This window comes from Canis lupus, chromosome 14 (assembly GCF_011100685.1).
Source record: "Canis lupus familiaris isolate Mischka breed German Shepherd chromosome 14, alternate assembly UU_Cfam_GSD_1.0, whole genome shotgun sequence".
Classification (NCBI taxonomy): Eukaryota; Metazoa; Chordata; class Mammalia; order Carnivora; family Canidae; genus Canis; species Canis lupus.
Window position 1 is genome coordinate 56266665 of NC_049235.1, and position 19528 is coordinate 56286192.

The following is a 19528-nucleotide window of genomic DNA, read 5'->3' on the forward strand; positions in this document are numbered from 1 at the left end:
GCCTTCAGCCCGGGCCCTGATCCTGGAGACCCGGGATCGAGTCCCATGTCGTGCTCCCTGCATGGAGCCTGCTTCTCCCTCTGCCTGTGTCTCTGCCTCTCTCTCTCTCTCTCTCTCTCTTTGTGTTGCTCATGAATAAATAAATAAAATCTAAAAAAAAAAAAAAACCAAATCGATCTTTAGAGGTCGACTGTTCGCATCATACAGTATCTACAAAAGCATGCGTGGCTGTCTTTACGAACACGTCAGAGGAAATGTTAAAAATATTTTAAGGGGGATCCCTGGGTGGCTCAGCAGTTTAGCGCCTGCCTTCGGCCCAGGGCGTGACCCCGGGGTCCCGGGATCGAGTCCCACGTCGGGCTCCCTGCATGGAGCCTGCTTCTCCCTCTGCCTGGGTCTCTGCCTCTCTCTCTCTCTGTCTCTCATAACTAAATAAATAAAATCTTGAAAAAAATATTTTGAGGAATGCCCCTATCATTAGTTTCCCAAATTGACGTGTTAAGAGGATAGACGCATAATGAGATGCTTCCCATTTATGTATTTTAAGCATCGTTCATGGTGATGTACAGTATCTCTTACTGCACTTTGACTTACTCGGTTAGGATGAGCGGCAGGTCAGAGGCTCTTTTCCCCGACATGCGCCCTGATGTGGTACGGATCCCATCCCCGGACAGAGGGTGGCAGACTCGGGCTCGGTGGACCCCACCTTCCTCTGTCACCTTCACACCACAGCGTTAGGAGCTCATCTGCCGAGACTCCGTGCCCAGGAGACCCAGGCAGTCTGCAAGGTCTGTGGTGTGGGAAGGTGTGAGCTCCAGCCAGGTCTTCCTTTCTCTTCCCCGCAAGGGTTGTCCTCACCCTTCAGAGTTCAAATAGGCACAGGGCGGGGGGGGGGGGGTGGTGGAGCAAGGAGGAAGAAGCATCGGGGTTCCTAAATCACCTCAGTTGGGGCCATCGAGCCCACTCTCGGCGGGGCAGCGCTGCGGGAACTTTGGAGTCGAGCGTCCCTTCCCTGGAGCTATAAAATTAATAATGGAGTCAGGGCTCCCAGTGCAAAAACATTTCTGTCTCCACCGACATGCATCTTCCTGACAGCAGAGGAGGACGGAGAGCTCTGGCTAATAGTTCCCAGACCCACGCCTCTGGGACCGTGGAGGAAGGGCGCGCTCTCGAGCGCCTTCTCTGTGGATGGGCCCGTGTCTTTGGAAATTCCTGCCACTCCAGGCTGACACGAGCCCATATGTTGACCATTAGGACGGAAAGCAAGATTCACTTCAGCCCGTCATCCAATCGGCTGTTTCTCCTCCGCTTGACTTACGTGTTGTCAGTAACGACACAGATTTATCGAGGGGAGAAAAGAATGTTCGAGCCAGCGCTGGAGAGCCCGCACATTCACCTCCTCGCACGGCTTGGCCCTCGCGCAGCAAGGGCTGCAAACCCCAAACTAGGAGACGCGGCATCTCCGCCTCCGTCGGAAGAGTTCAGCCGACGACTCTGTGAGAGGCAGGAGAAGCCTCCGGGCACGGGCAAGCGGGGCCGGTAAATGAGCGAATCCTATCGTGGAACTAAAACACTACGATCGGCCTCTTCCAGGCTTTCCATGTCTGTCACGTCTAGTCTACCCAGCTCAGTGCCCGCTGCCCCCACCTGCACCCTCTGCGGCCGCGGAACCTCCCCGAGAGCACGTCCCATTACAAGCCTGTTTCGCCCAGCTTCTGCCTGGCCTCTCTATTCCACTTCACTACGGATCCCGTTAAACCTGACAAGGCCAACTCCTCGCGGGCCCGCTGAAGTGACTCTGACGTCCCAGCTGGGTGGGCCGATTCCTCACAGGAGCTACTCTCACCTGCTGTCCTCGCCTTTCCTCCCTCCACTGGATGGGAGGTCTTCCCATTCTTCGAGACTCAGGCCCACCTCTGCACCTTCTTCCATAGAGCTCTCCTTGTTCCTGCTCCAGGCCCCCCTGCCCCCCTTCTCAAGTCCTATAATGCCTACCACGCAGGAGAGCTCCTACGCTCTTTTGACGTGTTTGAGGATTCCTCGTGCATCTTGTCTCCCCAGGGACAGAGGTTAGAGCTTGTATTTCTTCAGGGGCACTGCAGAGTGCTCAGCCGTCAACACAGAAATTCCTGATTCATTAAATATTAAATTAAAAACAATTTCCTAAAAAATGAAGAGTTTGGCAAGCGTTTCCTTGCCAAAGGAGGACATACTTCCCGGGGAGTGGTCACCGAGTCCTCAGGCCCTATGGTGAAGAGTAAACTAACTAAGGGCCTGGTTTCGACTCGAATGATCTCACTCGATACATAGAGAACACATGCAGAGCTTGAGAAAAACAAGTTAAGGGAGTCTGTGCCATCAAGGTCAGGATCTGTGATCGCAAACTTAGAGTGAAATGAATTAACGATTCACTCATTCATTTATGGAATCATAGTAACCTTGGGAAATTTCTAGGTAAAACACTAAAGAGACCCAGAGAAGTTAATTTATCCATGGCTACTCGATAGTCATTAGAAAATTAAGAGGAAGCAACGGGTAGCACCAAGTAGCACCAAAGTCTGCTGACCCATAATGTCAGGCTTTTTCCTTAGGAATCTGAGATTTGCATAGCTTTAAAAAAAAAAAAAAGAGATTTACCACACTAGCACAAGATAGGTTTCATGGGGAGAGGCTATATGAAGTAAGCAAATACGTTATTTGATGATATGTTAACATCATTCTTTTGTTTGTAACATATTATTTTTTTCTATTACAAAAAAGGACAATTTGAAAGTTTTTTGTTGGTGTTATGTCAAAGACTTGGAAAATAGGAACATGAAAATTTTGTTTCCTTTTTCCAGGAAAAAAAAAGTGTTTTTTTTTTTTTCAATTTTTGCAAATTCAATCTGATTGCCACTGTTGATTCAAATTAGGGCCCTTTTCAGCGTACGCTAAAAGTTCAATAATTCTAGTACATCTACATTCTGAAAGGTAAGGCCGACTTACAGATCAGACCTATAGCATACTGAAGTACTGGATGTAAGAAGTATTTTGCTTGCGTTAGCAACAAAATCAGATGAAGTAACAAGTAGTCCCACAATAGTAGTAAATGAAAAAGGCCCTGCCCGGAGTAAAAGAACTGAGAATTTGGTGGCAACTAAAAGCAATCGATATAGTCTCCTGCTGCGTAGGAACCCTCATCTCTTCCAGGACAGTGGCCAACGAGCAACGTCTTAAACTCTTTAAATGGTCCCCTAACGCACGTGAACATGAGGAAAAATTCCATTTTACATTTCCGCTTAAATGGGGATTTTCATAGGCCGTGTGTTATCACCAGTGATGAAAAAACATGCTTAATAATCACCTGTCAAAGAAACCGAGTCATCTCTAACTTAGGACACTGCACCAACATGACTAAGAATTCAGACGAGGAACATACTTCATGTTGTTTGTAACTTGCCACTCAACTCAACTCAACTCATGTCTATGTGTTAGGTGCTGGGGATCCAGTGGTGAACAGATATAGCGTGCCTGCCATCACGGGATCAGAGTCCAGTGGGACAGACAGCTAACAAATTTTAAATTAACTAAAACTCATGGTAAGAGTCAAGGAACAAGGAAGGCTTTCTGAGCTACATCCCCCCGCCCATGCATTTTAGGAGGACCTGGCGATGGGCCGATACACAAGTGACCTGCAGGTTTATGGCCTGACCAGTGGCATGGATGGCTCTGCTTTCTGAGAAGAGGAAGCTTGAGGAAAACAAGTTTTGGGAGTGGGACAAATCAAGAGTCCAGTTTTAACAGAATCAGGTGGACAGTGACGTGAGCCACCGAGAGGAGCTGCTAGGCGGCGGGTAGGACCCAGCTGAGGCCCGAGAAGCACTTAAAACCATCATGAAGGAGGAGGCCACTCAAGGAGAAAGTGCAGAAGCAGGAGGGGAAGAGGGCCCAACTGAACCCTGCAGATCTTCAAGATCTACAAGGAGAAGAGGAGAAACTAGCAACTGAAAGTGGGGAAGACGAGCTAGCAGGGCAGGAGGTTTCAGAACGGAGGCGCAGGCCGACCGTATTACATGCCGCGAAGGCTCTGAGAAGAGGGTCCTCTGGATAGTAAGAAATATTACTTATGCAGCGCAACCGACAACGGCCCACGGAAATGCTGGCCTACAGGCCTCACCAACACATCTTTCATTTCATTCTCTCCTGGTCTAGCTCCCTTGGCGCTTTTCAGATATCAGTTCACGAATTTCTAAAATAAATCTCCATGCAGAAAGGGATGAATAAATAACCTATTCTTGAACTTTCCAAATGACAAGTGTGTGGTAAGACCTCCTAACAGAGCCGTGGCGCGAAGGCCGAAACCCAGATGGCGCCCCCTCCCTGTCTCCCTGTCTGGGCGTGAGGACACCGCCCCCCCCCCCCCCCCCCCCGCACCTGGCCCACGGCCCGCGGCCGCCAACCACCCGACTCATCTGCAGAGACCAGGAGGCCTGGTGAAGGCCGAGGGCAAGGACCGAGTCCGCTTCCCCAGCTGTGTGTTCCGGAGGCTTACCAAACAGTCTGACACAGGAGGGGCTCAAGAAATACTTGCCCCATGAAGCAGCGAGGGGCTGGGATGTACGTGGGCATGGTGCATCTACTACGGACATGAGGCCCACCCAGTCCGACGGCTGACGCGCCCTCCCCGCGTTTTCCATCAGGTCACCGGGCACAGAGCTTCGGCAAACCGGGCGGCGCCACGGGCCGGCTACGCTGGCGAATCCCCTAAACCTGGGAAGTGCGGCCCGGGGCTGCACGCGGTCGGCCAGGTAGGCTGCGTGGAGGAAGCAGCGCCACCCTAGCGCCTGGCCTGGCCGCTCATGGGCCGCGGCCGCCTCGGCTTACAGCAAACAACAGGTTAAACGAAGGCTGAGGCTGATCTTTTGAACTTGACTGGAGAAGAGGCGGAGGGCGGCCTGTTTCCTACAGCTGGAGAGGAGACCTCGGGGTGACCCCTGGCCCGGGGCAGCGTTTGTACATCGTAACGGGTGAAAGTGGCCTGTGATGAGGCGCATTCGCTTCTCTGGAGAGGGCAGCGGCATTCCTTGGAGATGGACTATCTCTAACTTGAGGGCCTCTCTGACTTACAGACGCCTGGGGCAACAGCCGCAGTAGATAACCACACGGCCAGGAGAAGCCGGGAAAGCCCGCGGCCCGGATCTAGGCTGCAGCGCGGCCTGCACAGTGTCACCTGCACAGCGTCCCCGAGGCCGCCCGTTAGGAATCCGGGGGGAGTCTTTAGCGATGGGTATCGGAGCGCTCGCCGCCCTCCACTGAAGGCCAGTGGAAAGTGTCTTTTGCCGCTGTTGCCATAAGAATATCTTCCCTTATCGTTTTTGAGCTCATCATTTTTTTTTTTAAGGAACAGTTAAGGCCGTCGCTGCTCTGCAAGACCCGAGCAGCCTGCAATCGCACGGGGCCTGCAGGGAACCTGCGGGAACCTGAGCCAGTGTAAGCGTGAGCGTGAGGCAGGCGTGGGGCCAAGCACCTTCACCTCCCGCCCCTGGGGGCCCTGCTCTGTCCCCTTCCGCTCAGATTGCAGACAGTAAAGTGATATAGTGAGAAAAGTATCAAAACTTTTGTTTTGATCTCTCTTCATTTTATTTACCAGTTACAGACCACACAGCCTCGGGCAAGTTCAGCAGCTTTTCGGAGCCTCCGTTCCCTGCTCTATAAACGGAGGGGCCTGCGGGGCAGGTCCAGAGAAGATGCCCAGAAGGTGTGTAGCGGGGTCCGGGCTCTCAGAGGAACTCCCCTATGTTCCCACCACCCTTCTCCCCATGGGGTCTGGGTCTGTCCTCACCTAGGAACACCCCAGGCTCTTGACTCCCCCTTCCACCCTTCTCGTCAGAATTCCCTCCTCCGCCTGCTATCACTCTCGCAGGACGTCACTGAAGGGCCTGATCATCTCTGTCAAGCTAATTCCAGTGAAAGCCCGGATGGCTGAAATCATTTGAGTGTGTGGACTCACAGACAGTGCAAGAGGGTTCCTGAAAATGCAGGGCCTCCATGCAGAACGACACCCACTTGCACTGGGCAGGCCAGCGTGGGGGATATTTTGGGGTGCTACTTGTCTAGAACACCTTCAGTAAAGATTTATTTTTTCCTTTGTAAGAGATTAGGTATTCCAAAGAATGTGCAGTCTCCCGGGATTTCTTCTTACCTAATATTTCTGAAAATAAATAAATAAATAAATAAGGACCCAGGGACCGGCCTACACATTGATGCTCCTGCTGTGCTGGCTGCAGTTTGGGATGCGCACAGAACCTCCGCAACAGTCCCCTGAGATTGTGATTCGATAGTTTTCAGAAGAGGCCCTCGCTTTGGATGATAGCGGACTAGACCTGTAGCCTTCATCCGTTCCACAAACCGAAACGGACAAAACAAGCGGGATCCCTTCAGTCATATAAGGAGTTCACCTGAGCAGGAAGCAGGTGCCGCCTACCGAGAGCGAACTGACAGGCATCTGTTACCTGGCCACATTCAATCCGCTCGCCACCACTGCTGGTCTAGCGCCAACAGGGGGAAGGTACCCAATCAGTTAAATAGGAAGTGTGTGCGATAGCTTACGAAGTGAAATAAAACAGTACGGCCACAATAAAGCAGATTGGGTGGCATGAGATGTGATCTAGGGAAAGCTGAGTGCGAATTTTAATAGAGAAAACGGGGAAAAAAAAAGATAATTTGCTGTAAGTTTTACTGCAACATTCTGATCCATTTTAGGGCCTTGACACTTTTGAAGGTAACCCGGTTCAGACATGTGGGAGTTCCGCTTAGCAGAAAGCAGGCCCTTCCCAAGGCGGTGGGATTCTAGCGAAGGGAAGTGAGTCGCTTAGTGATGGGCCCACTCAGGAGCACGCACGTGCCGGGAGCTTCTTTACTACAGACCGACAGGACGCCAGCCCTGTAACCACCACCACCTTCCCTCCGGGACAGGGGTGCAGGGCTCAGAGACGAGCAACACCGTGAGTTATAGGCAGGAGGCTCCCCCCTTCTAACATCCCCCTGGCTCTGCAAACGGAGGTTAGAGGCTGCTCCAGGATGATTCTGAACCACCCAGGTCTGTTTTGACCCACTTTCTAGAATGCACACTACAGGAGTTTCTAGTAGAAAGTGGCCAGGATAGATCTTCATCTTTAGGAGGCCGTAGGTTACACAGGCCAGTGCAAGGCCCTCGGCGGCTGTGTGAGTGAAGCAGGCTTTCTCCGGGGAAATCTGCATCTCGTACATGGGGCTGTGTATACGTGGATTCAAGTATGAAGGATGAAAACTCTACTCTTTCAATAGCTGGAACTTCCGCCTACACGATAGCAAACACCACTGAATCATATTTTCCCTACGACAGTCACCTGATGATCCATAGAATTAAAAGGAAAAGCTTTATATGGGTGACTTTGGCATTTTCTTAGGCCCAGCTATAGAAGGATATGGAGTATAGCTCAAACAAGTTGTGCATAATCTAGGAATCTTAATGGAAATCTGATTTAATACCTCGGAAGTGGCTCCTTAAAAAAAAAAAATAACAACAGGGTGGCTCCTGGTTAATCAACACCAACAAGATCCAATTCACAACTTTTTAAAGCTAAAATAAGCCGAAATAGAACAGAAATAAATTAGGAGTGAATAAACTGTAAAACTTCTCTCAGAAAGTCAGCACGTGGACACCTGGGTGGCTCAGCGGTTGAACATCTACCTTTGGCTCAGCTCGTGATCCCGAGGTCCTGGGATCGAGACCCACATCGGGCTCCCTACATGGAGCCTGCTTCTCCCTCTGCCTGTCTCTCTCTCTCTCTGTGTCTCTTGTGAATAAATAAATGAAATCTTAAAAAAAGAAAGAAAGTCAGCACCTGCCATAAGATGCCTCGTAGCAGGTGCATCTGGAGACAGAATAAAATGGTTAAAAGGATGGACAGGCTCCAGTTCAAGTCCCTGTTCAGCCTCCTAACCAACTTAGAGTTTTTGAACAAATTCTATAACCTTTTTGACAGAACCTCATCTTTTCCTCCCATAAAATGGGACAATAACATACCCATTTATAGATTCTTTGTGAGAATCCTCGACAGAAGGCAGATCACGTGTTACTGAATAGCAGGTACTGCAGATGCGTTTGCTATTTTAGGATCAAGAAACAGAACTGTTCTGTCCTAATACCAGGAGGAGAAAAAGCAAAGTGTGGAAGAGTAACTTCAGTGTCCCGAAGAGGCGACAGGGAATAAGATTCAGAGTCTCCTCTGTGGGGAAGACAAGCAAGGTCTCTGTGCCACTGACTCTCCATGAGGCAGTTAAGAGGTCATCAAGCATAATAACTGTTCACGTCCCTGTGAAAACTGCTTCAATCCAAAAGCCCAGAAAAGATGTCCTGGGGAAGCGGGTCCTCTAAGATTTGGAATGGGGGGCTGGCTTCACCGTGTCTTTTCAGAGCTAGCTAGTGACAAGTTGTGGTGTCAGGGTCAGGTGTACAGGCCAAGGGGTCAGACAGCCAGACACCCATCCCCTCCAAGACCAGTGAGAGCTTGAGCCAGTCATTCCCTTTTCTCAGCCACACAATTGAGATGATGATATCCAGGGCTGCTTATCTGATCTCAAAAGCTAAGATGTGAATTTGGTTCCTTGTTGATCAGCCAAGAGCCACTCTTTTTCTCCCCCCTCCCCTTTTTTTCCCCAGGAACTGGTTCCAATGCGCTGAGATCATTGGGTGGCTCTACGGATTAAATAAGACCATGTGTGCAATGATCTGAGCCCAGTACCTGGCACACAGGGGTCAATCCGTTGTAATTCCTAAAGTGATCAAGATGTCATCATCCCCGTGTCCTGTCTGAGGAGCCAGACACTAAACGGCTAGTTAATGGCAAAGGGAAGCCAGACTTCTGGGACATTCCTGTAGCAAAGTACAGGTTTCATGGTGATTTGGCTGAAATTTTGGCCTGACGGTAGGAGGACTCGTTAGAGGTCCCAAAGCATGTCAGGAATGCGGCAGGGCACAGCATCTGGTCCTTGGGCTCGGTACTTGTTAATCCGTAGGCTGCAGGTACAAACCCGCCCAAATGCTGTAAAGAATGCTCTCATCAAACCAGGAAGGAAATTCAACCACTCGGGGACAAAGGAGAGGCTCTGGACTTCTTGTGACGTTCCCTGGTAATTGTCCCCGGTGGTCAGTCTAGTGTTAGGAGCTGGCTGTCATCTGCACTGTTTTACTGGTTTCTTTCCAATTACTTTAGAACCAAAAACAAATTTAGAATTTAAATGCAAGGATGTTTTTCCTGGTAATGAATTCCCTTGCTTTCTACTAAGGCTGAGGAGTTGGCTCGAGCCAGGAGTTGGCTGTGTGCTCTCCATCTCCTCCTATCCACTGAGACTTGCACTCGTTCTTATTTTGTAGGACTCTTTCGCAAAGACTGTGCTAAGCCTGGAGCTCAGCGCTGCCCAGAGAGGTGAGAGGTGAGAGCGGCAGGTGCGTAAAAACCACACTGGTGGGGACGGCTACGTTGAGGCTGATGGAGCTGCTCTTTGAGTGAGTTCAAGACAGATGAAGTGCTGTCTGCAAGGGAAGGGTGTGGCTTTAATGAACAAAATGCCTCAAACACAGCTCTCATCCACTGCCCACCAACGGCCAAGCCAGTGGGGATGAATTTTCGCTTTCTAGTATTTGGCAACTTCTCAGCATAATCGAAAGAACGAGAGAGCGGGACGTATGGCAGCTCTCAAAACAGGCTAACTTTACAGCCCTGGGCCCCCCCTTCCGTGGTCACAAAGGTGGGATTTGTGACGGAGAAGGTACAGCGCGTAGCTGTACTGCTCGGGGCTGAAGGATCACAAGAAAGATGGGGGGGTGGGCGTCCAGCATACGTGCGTCCACCAGGTAGAGTTCTGTCCAGGCTGAGGGGTTTGGCTACCCTGCGCATTTGGACTCTTTGCCACGTACTTTCTTGGGTTCACCTTTCTCCAGAATCTGCACATTGTCAACCCATTTCAGCAGCTGCTTAGGAAAGCTCTCTGCGTGCTTCACGAATCATAGCACAGAACTTTGAACCTGGTAGCAGCTGGCTGCCCTTACAGAGCCGTCCGGCTGAAAACACAGAAGAACCGCGTTTGGGCTGTGGAGCACCCATCAGTGAAGGAATCAGGTGCTGTGAATCACGCGTTTCGAACTCACCTGCGTCTCGGTCCCTGATACAATAGTCTGGAGAATTCTCGAAATACACGAGGTCATTTTTGGTTGGCTTCTTGAACCTCTTGTTAGCCACCGTGAACCCCGTGCCATCCTGGTTCATGACGACCTGGATGGCCCCGTTGTACTTCCTCCAGAGATAATCGCCCGTTTTTCTGAAGTCCGCCATGGCCAGCCAGCATGTCCTCAGCGTACACGAGCCACTCACGCCGTGACACTTGCATTCCTGCTTCAAGAACCGCTTCACCGCCTGCCGGGAGAGACGGGCAAGTTCAGAGCAGGCGGACTCAAGGCCCTGACCTGGGCTACACTTTTCCTTACATCTGAGCACTCAGGAAGGGACTCTGATGGCAGAGGGGCCCGGGGCTTAGGACTGGGAGATGGTGGAGGTCCCTCTGGCCACCCCACACTGACCACAGTAGGTGGGGTCCTGGGGGGAGTCGCGGTGGGGGCAGAGCCTTGACCATGAGCGCTGTTTGGCTAAAGGGATAACGGGAACCTCACTCATTGGAATTGAAGAGGGCCGAGGGCCAGTTTGAAGATGAGAGAATGAATCCGAGTCCTCCCTAAACACACGTGGCTTTATTATATTGAGCGTGTCCAGTACGGCTCAGTAATGGCTAAGCCTGTTGCTTTCGCTAAGCTGGTAATAAAGATCGGAACTACTCAGAGGCTGCCGTCCGTGTTCCAGGCGCTGGGCTAATGCTCTCCACGCTCTAGCTCAACGACCGCAATCTTCGCGACAATCCTGTGCCACCATATTTATTTTGCAGATGACGGAGGGGCAAGTCTGAGGGAGGTCACAGCATTTGCCCAAAGTGACACGGCTGGTTTAGGGCAGAGCCTGGGTGCACCGGAAGTCAGCTGATGCCAATACATTTGGGAGATTATCGCCCAACTGTGGCCAAATTATTCCACGTAGATAACAGGGCTGAGCTTGCTCGGTCCTTTAATGGAGGTGAAGCAAAGGCAGAGGGGACAAGCCCGTCTCAGCTGGTTCGCAGCACGGGCTCCCTCTTCGTGAGGCTGTAGGCTGAGGACAGGGCCCCGCGGGCCTGGACCTGCCCAGGGACACTTCCGCGTGGGTCCTGGGATTAGCCAGCACACCTGTGCAGCCCCAGCGCAATTTTATGAGTGTTACGAGGGCCTGACCCATTTCTCCTTGGCTCGGCTAAGTGAAGAGAGTCATCAGCACCCATGGTCCCCAGAGACACCCGGAGCTACTGTTCTTCCCATTTCACAAGCGAGGAAACTAGGGATCGGGGAAAGACGATGACTGGCCCAGACTCCGAGGCCAGGATGTGGAACGGCGGATGCAAACCCAGACTCTGGAGTCCTTCCAGCTCATAATACGGACAAATACATGGATTTCCTCTAAATATTTTCTAACGGCATGTTTTCTGACTACAAACCTTTCTGTGTTCCCGTTTTCATACGATTCACTACTTTAACAATTGTCATCCTCCTTCCCCAACAGAACTAACTTCTTGTTCAACCAGTTTTTCAAATTATTATAATATTGAAAGAGCTTTTTGTTGCCCATTGTTGATCACGACTGATGATTAGGGGCTCCCCCTCCATCAAATACCCAGAGCAAGGCGACACACAGAAGGGCCGTGGGGGCAACCAGCCTTGGAGGTCTCACCAAAACCAAGCCTTTGGTCCTTGGCTCAGTCATGCAGCAGAGGAGGAGAAACCTGCCTGCCGAGGGCTCCCACCCTCTCTATTTTTGTATCCCCAAGACTGCACCTATGAGGGGTGGAAGGCCTAGGCAGGGGGGACAGTGAACTCCCTTGATGCATTATCCAAGGTCATTCCAGGAGACCAGCCTTCCAGGCTGCCTCACCAGGGTTCTTACTTTGCCCAGACCTGGTTTTGCCTTTTCTACAGATTCAGTTGCTTTTCTACCCAAGTGTGCAGAAAGGTTCTTCATTCCAGAAGGTCAGTCTCAATGAAGTTATTCTAGAGCCAAGACATGTCACGGTGTCTCTACAGTTGTGAATTCACTCACGCTCCTCCCAGGTTGGGCCTTAGCACCCTGTGTTTCCCGCGTTGCACCTCGTGGTGAACTGTGCCATATTAACATTTGAAATCTGTCCTCTGCAGCATGAGCCTGCCTCGAAGGGCAAGGACAGAGAAGTGAGCAAGAGGAATGTCCCTAGTTTGGTCTTCTGGGTCACAGGGATCTGGGGATACTAAAAGGAAGTCTTAGAATGAATTCCTTTTCTGGCACGACGCTCCCCCGGGTGCCTCCTTCCCCTTCCCGTATCTTTATATTCTGGGTATTTGGTATGAGGTTCCCTGGGTGACCTAGACAGCAGGACACAGCCACAGACGCAGCCCCAGGAGGGCCATCTTGGATCCCTGACTGCCCCATTTGGGTCCCACCTGTTCGGGAGTTTTCTATCCTAAGATCTCAATAGAGCCACACAGAACTCACTCCATGCCAAGTGCTTGGGAACTGAATATCCATTCTTCAAGGCTTGTTCCTTTTAAAGCCATGTTATTTACTCATAAACAACACTCTTAGGGATGCCTGGGTGGCTCAGTGGTTGAGCGTCAGCCTTTGGCTCAGGTTGTGATCCTGTTGTCCCAGGATTGAGTCCCACATCGGAAGTCTGCTTCTTCTTCTTCTTTTTTTTTTTTTTTTTTTGCTGCAAGGGGAGTCTGCTTCTCCCTCTGCCTGTATCTCTGCCTCTCTCTGTGTGTGTCTAATGAATAAATAAATAAAATCTTTAAAAAAAAACCCACAACACTCTTAGCTTTAAAAATGACAGGAAATATTACTGCTCTCCCTTTGTAATGCTAAGTTTCCAGGCTGTAAAGCTCAAAGCTGGTATTTTAGAGGACTAACTGAAACATCTGCGTATTAATTTAAAATTGGATCTTAAAAATACGTCTTACACATGCACCCGGCAGTGGCACACACTGCTGACCACCACCATCACTGGCAACCACCATTCCCTTCTTCCTTCCTAAGTTCTGTTCAGGTGTTGGGCAGCCAAGTGCTTCAGAACCGGCTGAGCCTCTCTCTGACCCAGAGAGGCCCAAATCAGTAATAGTAATTCCACGGTCCTGCTCCTGATTCAGCTGAGGCCGATATGTCGTTAGGTGCAATGTACAGCAGGACTTGGGCTAAAGACTTCTTTACTCCTTAAAAGAGACGTGGGAGGAGAAGCTTCTCTGTCTCTGGATGCAGCTCGCCGCAGCAGCCCCCTTGGGACACGAGGCAGCCAACTCAAGGCCAGCAATAAGCTGCTGATGGTGGTATCGAAAGATGGGAAGGACTGGGTTCTGGAGGACGTTGCTGAGCTGCTTGAGTGAATCCACCTTGGCCCGGCCCCGCCTCTGTACTTCTTGAGATCCAAGATATTAAGTTTGTGCCCCCAGGGTCTATTACTTATAACTACAAGTATTTCGACTGGAACCATGGTCAGTTTTTGATTGTGGATTAATCACAGGCTCCGTCTGACAGTTAACCTTGGGGGAAAGTGAGACCTTCTCTTGATGCTGGGTTTGCTCACAGCTCCAGGCCCTGCTCTTAACACACAGCCGGTTCTGGGGTGGGGGGGTGGGGGAGACGGGGGCTCCATCACAGCTCGGGGCCACCTCCGCCTCTGGGTTTGCAGACTTGAAATTCAAACTCGAAACTGAGAGGGGGACAACACCCTGCTCAATCAGAGAGGCACAGGGAAGGGGACCTAAGCCTAGGTGGCCTGATTTAGAGAGTAGCTAACACAAGAATAAGGAATGGGACTGAGCAACTCATGGTGACTTTAGGAGCTTCCTAGTTTAGAAGAATTCCCATGATCAAGTGTTACAATACCGTTGTCACAACCGCTGCCACCGCCACTTATCTGTCACAAGTGGCTTACACGTGTTATCGAATTACCACAATTAGGCAAAATAGGTTATGATTCCCATCCTATACTTATGAAAACCGGGGCTCTGGGAGGAAGTAAAACCCCCAGAGTTACCCAGATAGTCAGTGGGTCGGGACAGAACGAGGGTGTGAGTCCACGTCTCCCTCCCAGGTCTGCGTTCTTTCCAAAAACATTTAAAATCCTATAGAAATTGCATTGTGCTTTTCTGAAATTTTAAATCGTGCGTACTGTTTCCCTCCATTCTTTTGAATGAGTCAAAAATGAACAAGGCAAGATTGCCTGCATAATGGGGAGGAATTATACTAGAAAAAAAAAGAAGGGTCAAGCTCTGAATGGAATAGACTAAAACAACAGGAATCTGGGGATTGTTCCCTGGCATCTGCGGAGAGCAGACCAGTGATTCTTATTCCGGCCACACATTTAAATCCCCTGGGGATGGGTGCCAGGACCCAGACCCGCCTCTCCCTGGGCAGAAAGAAATCGGAACCTACAGGCTGGGAGCGGGGCGGGCCGTGCGGCTACCAGGGGTCTCAGGTGCTTCTAACAGGCAGCAGGGTGGAGGGTCCTGCACCCTGAGCCAGGCAGGCCCCACAGGAGGAAGGAAGCGGCTGCACAGCCTGAGTCCCATCCCATCGGGGGCCGGGGCGGAGCAGGGGAGCCGCTCCTACTGCAGGGAGCAGCATTACGTTTCTAGGAACAGGGATGGCTGGTTACGGAATTGAAGTGCCTACCCTGTGTCTCTGAAGTGTCCTAGTGTCCAGGAAGAAATGGCTACAAGCAACAGTGCTCATGCTGCTTTGGAGAGAATCAAAGATGGGGGTTGGAGCAAAACCCAAGTGCCTTTAGGGGACCGGGCTTCAGTGGGGGGCCTGACCCAGGGGACGAGCTCCGGGGAGTCTGCACAGGCAGGCGGCAGGAGGGGCACAGCCACAGACTTACCTGCGGGTAGAAGGAGGAGTGAGCAGGGCGCAGGGCATGGGGTCACCCAGGGGTTGGCCCACACTCGGGGCTTTTTGTGTTTGTTGGGTTTTAATCATGATTTTCAGAATTTTTAATTAAAGAGATATGTGCGCACGGTTTAAAAATATCAGCTAGTCCAGGAAAGATCAGGGCGGAAGGCAGGAACTTTCTGTTGTACCCTTCCCCCCCTCCCCCTGCTCCCAACTGCACAGCACAACCCCAGGGTTGGTCACTCAGAATGAATTCTGCTTTCACCCTGTCTGGCAGTTACCTAAATGCTTGTAGGACAGCTCTGCGCTTGGGGAGGAACAGAAAACGGCATCCCAAGGCACCAGAGGGACAACTGTCATAATAACTGAACAAACCCGAAGTAACCACGAGGTGCGGAGAGCCCCCTGGAGGGTGCCGTGCCAGACTGGCACAACCGAATGTGGCGGCCTCGTGTGTCCCTACTACTCCACACAGGGTATCGCCTAAGAGGCTTCCTACAGTGGTTGAGAATTTGACTGAGTCCTCACTTCCCCCACCCCGCCTCTCAATAGGGTTAGATCAACTAAAAGGGTTAGGCAACTAAAAGGCACGAAGCTGAACAGCCCCACCTGTTCTTGTTCCAAAAGTCCTAGGTACTGTGTCCGGTGAAGATTTTACAGTCCCTCGTCCCTCCTCCCCTTCTCCCCTTCTACTTCCCAGTCTTCGTCAGCGGCACCTGTCCTTCTACAGGGACAAAGATGAGAGCATTCAAGTCCTATCCCGTGACTCCAGGTGCCTCCCACATGTGTCTAGACATCGATGCTCAAAACTGAACACGATGGACATGGAGGAAAGAGTGTTAACTGCACAACCGAGGACCATGCCAGGACTGCAGGTCCTAATCCCTGATCCAGGATCACAGCCTCTGTGCCAAAGAAGAATGCTACTGGGGTGAAGTTTGGGGTTTTCCCATGTTCCTTGCTACCAACTGCACTTACTGTGACCTGATGTTTTGCGCCCTCACAATCCTTCCATCCGTCCCAACACTTCTCCCGTTTCCTGGGGCCTCCATGACCCTCCACGTTCTTCCGACCTGGACTGGCTACGCAGCTGAGACCCACATCATGCCCTCCCAGTTGGGACACACTACTCTGCTAGATGCCAGGCTGGCTCTTTTGTGGTATATTCCTTCTCTTTAGGGCAACTTCTTACCTCCTTCCAAGGTGCATGTGGGATACGTTGTCTGAATTTTATGTGTCTAAAATGTCTTCATTCAACCTTCATACTTGATTAATAGCTTGGCTGGGTATAGAATTTTGGAAATTCTACATGCACCCAAAAATTTCCCTCAAAACCGGAAAGTGTTGCCCCATAGGCTTTGGCTTCTAGTGGTGCAGATGGGGAGTCTGATGTCTGGCTGATTCTTGGGCAAGTGACGTTTGTTTTCATTTCACTTTGTCTTTTTTTTTTTTTCCTACATGGACGTCTCTAAAACTTGCCTTTATCCTAGGTGTTCTGAAATATCACCAAGATATTTAGGATTTTAAGAAAAAAAAAAATCAATCCTGCTCAGCTCTTAGTGGGCCCTTTCAATCTGGAAACTCCTGTCCTTCAGCACAGAGAGAGTCTCTTGATATTTTCGTCTCCCTTCCATTTTAAAAAACTTTCCTAACGGCATTCTAGTTAGTTGCTGAGCCTTCTCAATTGGTCCTTTATGTCTTTTATATTTTCTCGCTTATATTTTTAATTCTTTCTGGCTTCTTGAGGAAGAAATTCCATTAAAGTAACACTCCTGGCTCTCACCATTCATTCCCTTACTCATTTCTCTCCAGGGAGAAGTGACTTGCCCAGCTAGTGAGCTTAGAGGAAGGACAGGGCTTGTGTGCCTGGGTTCCTTCTTGTTGGGCATCTGCCAACCTGTGGAGAAGATGAGTTATGATCAGTTCCTACCCTCCAGCAAGGGGCTCCCTGCAGGGGCTCCAATGTGCAGCCTGTAACAGAGTGAGTAAGTCTGTCCGGTTCAGGGGTGGAGTGCTAGGCAGTGCTTTGAAGCTTTGAAGCTTTGAAGCTACATCCTCCAGTGCAGCTTTTTTTTTTTTTTTTTTTTTTTTTAAGTAGAGCAACAGACATTTTTATTCTATCCATCCATCTCCTTTATCCATTTTTCCAGTTGGTTTCAAATTCACGTGGGAAAGATGGGTATTGTTTATGGATCTCCTTAAACTCCACTTGTCTTTTGGGCTTCTTCTTCTTTCCTTTATTTATTTAGTTTGAAGCAAAATTGATATATAACATTATACAAGTTCCAGATGTACATTATAATTTGACATCTGTATACGTTACAAAGTGATCACCATCAAAAGTCTAGTTACCATCCATTCTATAATTGACCCCCGCTGCCCCACCCTGCTTCCCCTGTGGTAACCATCAACCTATTCTCTATCTGTGAGTTTGTTTTTGTATTGCTTTGCTTGTTCACTTTGTTATTTTAGATTCCACATATGAATGAAATCATATGGTATTTGTCTTTCTCAGTCTGACTCATTTCATTTTACATGATACCCTTAAGATCTATCCGTGTTGTCACACATGGAAATATTTCATTCTTTATGGCTGAGTAGTATTCCATGGTGCATCACTACCACTTACTACTTATCCATCCATCCACTGATGGTCACACGTTGGCTGCTTCTATATCCTGGCTGTCATAAATAATGCTGCAGAAACTTTTCAAATTAGTCTTTTAATATTCTTCAGATAAACACAGAGACATGAAATAGCTGGGTCCTATGGTGGATAGATCTAGTCTTAGTTTCCTAAGGAATCTCCACACTGCTTTCCTGGGCTTCTTGCTGTGCTTTTTGGGAGGTTTCTTTGACTTTCTCTTCCAAGTTCTTTCCTACTCTCTAGTTGTCACTTTTTCAAAGCATCCATTCTTGTAGTTGATGAATGTTAACATCTTCTGAAATATCTGTGAGGAGACTAATCAGGCTTCTAAAAAAACATCTTCTCCGGGAAGCCTGGATGGCTCAGTGGTTTAGCGCCACCTTCGGCCCAGGGCGTGATCCTGGAGACCCGGGATCGAGTCCCACATCGGGCCCCCTACATGGAGCCTGCTTGTGTCTCTGCCTCTCTCTCTGTGTCTCTTACGAATAAATAAATAAAATCTTAAAAAAGAAAAAGTCCTCTTCTCATTACTGAATTACTGGTTTTTTTTTTTTCTTGGTTCATTTTTTCCTGCAATTTTTTTTTCCTCTGCTGAATTTAATCAAATATATGATAATCCTTAGACACTCTCTTCATATTTAAGAATGAAGTCATGAAATGGTATTTAGGAACACTGGTTATATGAGTGGGGCTTGTGGGTCAGAGAGATTTGCTTTCTCGTGCACAGGTAGTACACTGGCGTTATACTGGAGACTAACTCCAGAAAGCCTGGGAGGCGAAGCCAGTACCAGGAGTTCCACTCAGCGGGGAGGAGAGTGGATGGGGTTCATTATTCCATCTACGGGTTTTTCAGTTAGTCCCAGTTTTCAGGCCTACGCTTCTCTCCAATGCTCATTAGTACTTGAGAATCTTGCTTCTCACGTTAGCTATTGTTCCATCTGCTTTTTCCTTTCCCCATCTGTTTGTATCCTTCTAGACCGTGACTTCTACATCCTTCTATATCAGTTAACAATTTCTTTACTTGGTTCCCACTTCCTAAAAATTTGTTGGGCTCTCTCATTTCTTTGACAATTCTCTTTACTGTTGTTGATTTAAACCATTTTATCCCATTGCTATAGTTTTAATGAGGTTTTGGGAGGAAGACGGGAAACACCATATGTCTTGTCCACAGCCTTGAGTCTATTTGCACTGAAATGTCTGTAAGGGGACAAGGACCGTGAGGCAGGGCCAGGGGGTGGGGAACTTCTCCATCTTCCATAGATAGACCTTCTGCACTGCTCAATCTACTTTTGTTTGGGCAAGTATGGTTTTACGTTCTCTTTTTCTCAAATCTTTCCAAAAGGGTCTCTTCTGCTTCTTTCTCTGATTGTTAATGGCTACTGCTTCAAGGTTGCTGTGAAGAGTCCATTTCCAGCCTTCCCTAGATCCTCTCTCACGTTCTCACGGTCCCGGTGGCTTTTCATATCACCAAACCGGCCAGCACGCTCGGCATCAACCCTTCGCCCCTCACCATTTGCTTAATCCCCTCTTGTTTTTATTTTGTGTCATCCAGTGAATAACTACTTGCTCATTTGACATGACTACTTTTAAAAAATAAATATGATTCCTAAGGACAACAGTGCTCTTTTGGTGTTTAGCCTCATGGAAACCATTTTTAGCTTGCCAGATAACTTTTCTCAAAAAAAAAAAAAAATCTTTAATAGGCTCATAATTGCTTCAGTGCTAAAATCGTACTTAGCAGATTCTTTATGTGGCCCTTAGATCTCTACTTTTGAACACTTTAAGCCTTTGGTCTGCAGGAGCTATTTTCTAGACTTAGAATTTCTTAGAATTTAGGAAACCTCTACATGTTAGCATTCTA

At 49.3% G+C, this 19528-nt stretch overlaps 1 protein-coding gene across 1 annotated transcript in view; it reads right to left on the minus strand.

Annotated features, from left to right (window-relative positions):
* WNT2 (Wnt family member 2) overlaps positions 1-19528 on the minus strand; it is a 48282-nt gene that overhangs the window by 12732 nt on the left and 16022 nt on the right. Inside the window, exon 4 of the mRNA XM_038557468.1 lies at positions 10172-10436. Coding sequence (XP_038413396.1) covers positions 10172-10436 — 265 coding nt within the window. The remainder of the gene's footprint in view (positions 1-10171; positions 10437-19528) is intronic.